The 5,736-nt window shown below is 31.8% G+C and overlaps 1 protein-coding gene and 1 long non-coding RNA gene across 2 annotated transcripts; both read right to left on the bottom strand.

Annotated features, from left to right (window-relative positions):
* Nucleotides 1-579: 579 nt before the first annotated feature.
* On the bottom strand, nucleotides 580-1,458 carry LOC125223653 (non-specific lipid-transfer protein 2-like; the record flags this gene model as incomplete). The annotated part of the gene is made up of 2 exons (XM_048126899.1): nucleotides 580-749; nucleotides 1,109-1,458. Coding segments are annotated over 2 exons (360 nt in total), but the record flags the coding sequence as incomplete, so codon positions are not given.
* Nucleotides 1,459-4,232: 2,774 nt separating this feature from the next.
* LOC125185100 lies at nucleotides 4,233-5,528 on the bottom strand. Its single transcript, XR_007170049.1, has 2 exons — nucleotides 5,376-5,528; nucleotides 4,233-4,818 (listed from the first exon to the last, which is right to left on the bottom strand). It is a non-coding gene; the product is annotated as an uncharacterized LOC125185100 (long non-coding RNA).
* Between the last annotated feature and the right edge of the window lie 208 nt (nucleotides 5,529-5,736).

The raw sequence follows: 5,736 nt of genomic DNA, 5'->3' as shown, positions 1-5,736 counted from the left end.
GGAATTCTACCTTATTAGTGCATGTTAATATTTAATAGTAAGTGTTAACTGTAATCCGCTAAATAGGTAGTGTGAATAAATTTCTTTTTAAATTTTTTTAAAGTGGATCAATGATTCTTCATCTACCATGTGATGATTTGAACCTCTAATTTAAAGGTTAGAAGGAAAGTGTCTAATTAGTTAAGGTCTTCATCTACCATGTGATGATTCGAACCTCTAATTTAAAGGTTAGAAGGAAAGTGTCTAATCAGTTAAGGTGCACTTCAGCTTCTGGTTTTGTATAAATAATGTCACATGAGTATTTGCCTATTTGGTATGTTATATAAATAAAATAAATATTTTAACTCTAATATTAAATTTATATTATAGCGTACAAAAATTCTCAATTAAAATGGAAGGGCCGAAAAATTTGAGGGTAATAAGGTAATTAACTTGAGTTAGTTATCATGACTGTATTTTTAATGCATATTAATTAATCCACCTATTTCCTGTTTTTATTTTATCACATCAAAATATATAAAAAAATGATTAGGTGAAGAAATAACACGAACCAAGTGATAATTATACTGACATACCAAATAGTAAGGGAAATAAATAGTAATACCATTATTCTTGAGAAAACATAGCTATCAAACATACATTAAAGAGGACAATCAGTAAAAGCTATATAAAGCCTTGTTTTATTCATTGTTATTCTGTAGTCGGAAGAAAACGCAAATCTGCTTCATGTGATCAAAGCTCACTGCACCCTGCAACATAACATGAAACATATTACTACCAAATACACCCTGCAACATGGCATCTACAATTATTTTTTTCATACATGCAACTTAATAATTTGAAAGAAAATTTTGGAAGAATATCGCTTTCCGTTTGACACAAAGGTTATAAGAAAATTCGGATACTCACTGAGGCATCAATTATGGATAAGAATATTATAATTATATTTTGTATGCACTGTCACTTATTAGATTTGAGAATTAGAATTGATCTAATCAAAAATAGAAAATACTCCTATAATCCTGTAATATGCCATTTTTCAAAACAAACACTGCTTATGATTATTATAGAAGAATATCATTAAAAATTAATTCTTGGGTTTGCTTACTGAGAGCAATCGGTGGAAGGGCTAATCTTGTACGGAATATTGACACCACATTGGCTGGGGAGGCCAGCGGCCTTGCCGAGGTCGGCGTCAGGGTATGAGCTGGCAAGGGATTTCAGGCAGTTGCAAACGCTCTGCTTGTCTGGCGTCGTCTTGGCAGAGTCATAGAGACCATTTATGCCGCCACAACATTCCCCTAGGGGACCCTTCCCGGTCACGTAGGGGAGGCATGGTTTGAGGTACGAAACCACTGCACCACACCCGATCGCAGCCTCACTTGGCGAAGCAATGGCAACGATAAATGCGGCCGCGATGAGAACCGAGCACAACAACTTCATCATACCAAGAATTTTGTTGAATTATATGTTGCTCTTTTGGAATTGTAGATTGAGATCGAGATTGTAATCACAATGTGTTTGTAATTGTGCATGAAGGTGGTCGGTTTATATAGAGTGTAATGTGGTTAATCTATTTGATTTGGAATGTTTAGGTAGTTGTGCTGGACTATTGATGTCACAATTAATGTATTGCATATGTAGGTGGAAGATACAAGTTAGCATAATTCAATCACAAATTAATTTTCGGAAGTAAGGTGAATTAGTCAAATATAGGATGAATAAAATTCTGACACGCACATTTGAGCTTATCTTGGCCCTTGTGAATAATATATTAAAACTTGTGAATTAAGACGAGACAAATTGAACTAGGTCGGCCCTATACTACATGCCTACGTTTCTAATCTAAGTGAATTTCATAATATTCAGTAATTTAATTTTCAATTGATGAACAACTTTAGTCCATTTTTAAAGTGTTAATACGATATTTGAAATAATACAATATGAAGTATAAAAATGTGACCATCATTTATTTATTGCAAACTTAACACTTCTAGCTGTTCAAATAATTGTGAAGCTGAGATATCGAATTGAAATGAAAATTCTCAGGCCATGCACCAGACTTCAGGTTGGGGATGCCTGTAATTCATATTAGAATAAAACAATTATAAAATTTAATGACTTGTATTATTGGAATTAATTAAACTTGAAGATTGTAACATTCCTAAGTCAAAAAAACAATAAATTGTCCCCACCGTCTTCACTCGAGCTACGTGCGTTTCAACCAACGGTGGACTAATTTACGATGGGGCCTTCGAAATTTTGTAGTCTAAAATCTTTGACTTCAATCTCACTTGGATTGTATTCACCGCTGGATTGGATACGAATTTTAAAAAATATAAAGAAAAGTTTGTAAAAAAAGTAATATGTGAAACTCATTTTTATATTTTTTTTCAGTTTTATAATAGATGATACATTTTAATAATGATACTTAATTTTATAAGATATTGTTTGGTGCATTAAACAGAGATAAGAAAAATAATATATTTATATTAATATTTGAGAGAATTTTTTCCAAAAAAAAAAATGTGACATATTTTATGGGATAAATTAAAAATAAAAGTGTGGCATCTATTATGGAATGAAATAGTATTAATTTTATAATAAAATATGAGTTAAATGTGTGTCACACACCAATTTTATAGTAAAAGTGAATTGTACCTCCTCATTATAGATAGACCACAATGGCAAACTCCTACTAATGAATGGAAGGAGTAGTAAATATATTGTCACACCCCAACCCCTCTGACGTATATTCTTATAATAAAAAAATTCAGAAATTTAAAACTATAAAACCACATGTCAAATTAAATACCCATATCAGATACCTTCAAAAAACAACATTTATCTATATAACCATAAACATTAAATATAACCATAGACATTAAATATAATAAACAATTTCACATTCATATGCATAGGCCACTCTATCCAGTTTATTATTCTGTGACAAATCAATCATGATATCTGCCCGATATTTTCAATATGCCAATATTGACATGTAGGTCTCAATATGAATTGACCCGAAGGTCCCACTGTGATTTGACCCGTATGTCCCAATATGAATTGACCTGAAGATCCCACTGTGATTTGACCAGTAGGTCCCAATATGATCTGACCCGAAGATCTCAATGTCCACTATAATTTCAGATCCAGGAAAAGACCGTCACAGATCCCCTTTAATCATATTATGCATGTACTTTCAGTATCATATATAAAATACATCAATTCTATCAACTACACATCCATATTATATCTACCAAGTAATTCCAATACAATATATAAATATATCTCACACAAATCATATATCCATCACATTCCACCATATAGATCAAATATTCACTCAATTTAAATTCTCACATTCCAGCACATAACATATACTCCCTTCAAAACCTTAGAGTTAGAGTCCTATTAACTACAAATCCACTCTTAAAGACCGAACTAGAGACCAAATTAGGGCCACTCATTTTTCTTAATCTTATGGTTATGATTAATTTACAATTAATTTAATATTTTATTAAATAAAAACGTTTTTTTTAGATTTTTTTAATTTTTTTTCATTTTTAAATTTTTAATTTTTTTATATTTTTTTATATTTTTTATATTTTTTTTATATATTTTTTTTATTCGATAAAAACTTGCTGGAGTAAATAATGAACTATATTCACTACATAATGAACTAAATGAATGTATGTTATGAACTTATTACTTCATTCAATCGTGCTATTACTTCATTCCGTTAGTTTATTACTTCATTTATTCATGCTATTACTTCATTCTATTAGTTTATTACTTCATTCCGTTAGTTTATTACTTCATTCAGTCATGCTATTACTTCATTCCATTAGTTTATTACTTCATTTCATTAGTTTATTACTTCACTTTATTATTTTATTACTTCATAATGTGTTATGACATAATTATCTTTCAGTTGAAGTAAATTCAGTATATAATGAATGCGAAAAATTACTTCATAACATACCTTCATTTAAGCTTTTAATTTTGATTTTTTACTCCCTAATTAATTTCCTAATTATTTTTATAAATATTCTTTTAAAATTAGAATTAAACAATATATTTGGGTTCATCTTTTATCTTCTTCCTTACTCTCATCTTTCATCTTCTTCCTTCCTCTTCCTTTCAAACCCTAATTATGGAGCGATGACTCTTTCTCATAAAACCAACACTGCCTCCAAAAACCGACTCTCTCTAGAAAACGAAAAAGAGGATTATTTCGAAACGGATCCAATTCCAAATAATGAAACTGACCCCAAAATAATTGAAAAATAGCTCAAATTCCAATTCAGTTTCGCTCTGCGGCAATGAAACTGAATAAACTGAATTAAAAAATAATTACAAAAGGCTCTGCGGAAGCAGAGGTTTCGCTCTGCCGGAGGTATTCGGTTCTCGTACGGCGACAAATCGAAGGCGGTGGAGACGCTGCTGCTGCTCACGGAGCTGTCGAGCCGGAAGAAGTAGTCACCGTCGTCGTCGCCGCCGCGTGGGCTGCACAATCCCCTTCTTCAGCAGCCGCCGCTGCTTCCGCAGAGCCTTCCTGCACAGCCCTGCCGACACCTTGTTCACCGCCAGCACAGTCAAGTTCAGAACCCCGCACGGGCAGCAGCAGGCCACCGCCGCGCAATCCGCCATCGCTCCCCCGGCCACGCGATTAGAAGTCGTTGTCAACCAGCGGCTGCCGCGACGACGCCGGGGGCAACCCAAATTGTCTCGTCATTTTTGTTGGAATCAGTATTCGAGTTTCTTTATTGAAATCCCCTCTTCGATCTCCTCCTTCCTTCACCAAACCAATCTAGATAACTGCACATTCAATTAAAATTATTTAATTCTAATTTTAAAAGAATATTTATAAAAATAATTAGGAAATTAATTAGGGTGTAAAAAATTATAATTTTAATTTGGTCAAAATCGGGCGTTGACCGTTAGTTTTTAACGGAACAGTTAGTCCAGGACCAAAATGATCAAATTTTCATCTGTTTAGGACCAAAAAATCCGAAAGATATATGTTCAGGACCAAATAATCCAAAAGATAATGTTTAGGACCAAAAACGTAAAATGACCATATGTTCAGGACCTATTTTAGCTTTTACTCAAAAAATAAATTAAAAACATTTTTATTTAATAAAGTATTCAATTAATTCTAAATTAATCATAATCATAAGATAAAGAAAAATGAGTGGCCCAAATTTGGTCTCTAATTCAGTATTTAAGAAAGGTTCGACATTGATCACAACTTATATTCATGTATAAATCTAAGATAAAAATATCATTTATATATATCAAGTAATTAGAAAGTAAAGAAAATATGGAAAATTAAAGATTGGGATGGTCGAAAATTTACACAATTCATAGTCTACCTCTATAATTTAGATAGCTTAAAGACTCTCGTTGTTTCTTCTTTGTTTCCCCTTTTCTTTTCGTTCTCTCCTCCCACTTTTTTTTTTCTTAAATGCCAAACTCATATATATAAGGACTAGCAACAAATTTTTGCCGACTTACTTCTATGATTATCTATTATATTACATTTAAGCAACTTAGGATGTATTTTAAAAATTGAGAAAAACAAGTTATAGTTTAAGAACTCGACACGTTGCATCCAAACCAATGCCTACTAATAATAATAAACAATACTAAAATAAATCATTATCTATCTAGCATTTTCTTAGATTGTATATGTATTATTATTTTATTTATTTATTTACACTTACGTATATATAC

The sequence above is a fragment of the Salvia hispanica genome, chromosome 4 (genome assembly GCF_023119035.1).
Source record: "Salvia hispanica cultivar TCC Black 2014 chromosome 4, UniMelb_Shisp_WGS_1.0, whole genome shotgun sequence".
NCBI lineage: Eukaryota > Viridiplantae > Streptophyta > Magnoliopsida > Lamiales > Lamiaceae > Salvia > Salvia hispanica.
Note: the sequence above shows the minus strand (reverse complement) of the source record. Positions and strands in the feature narration are given on the sequence as shown.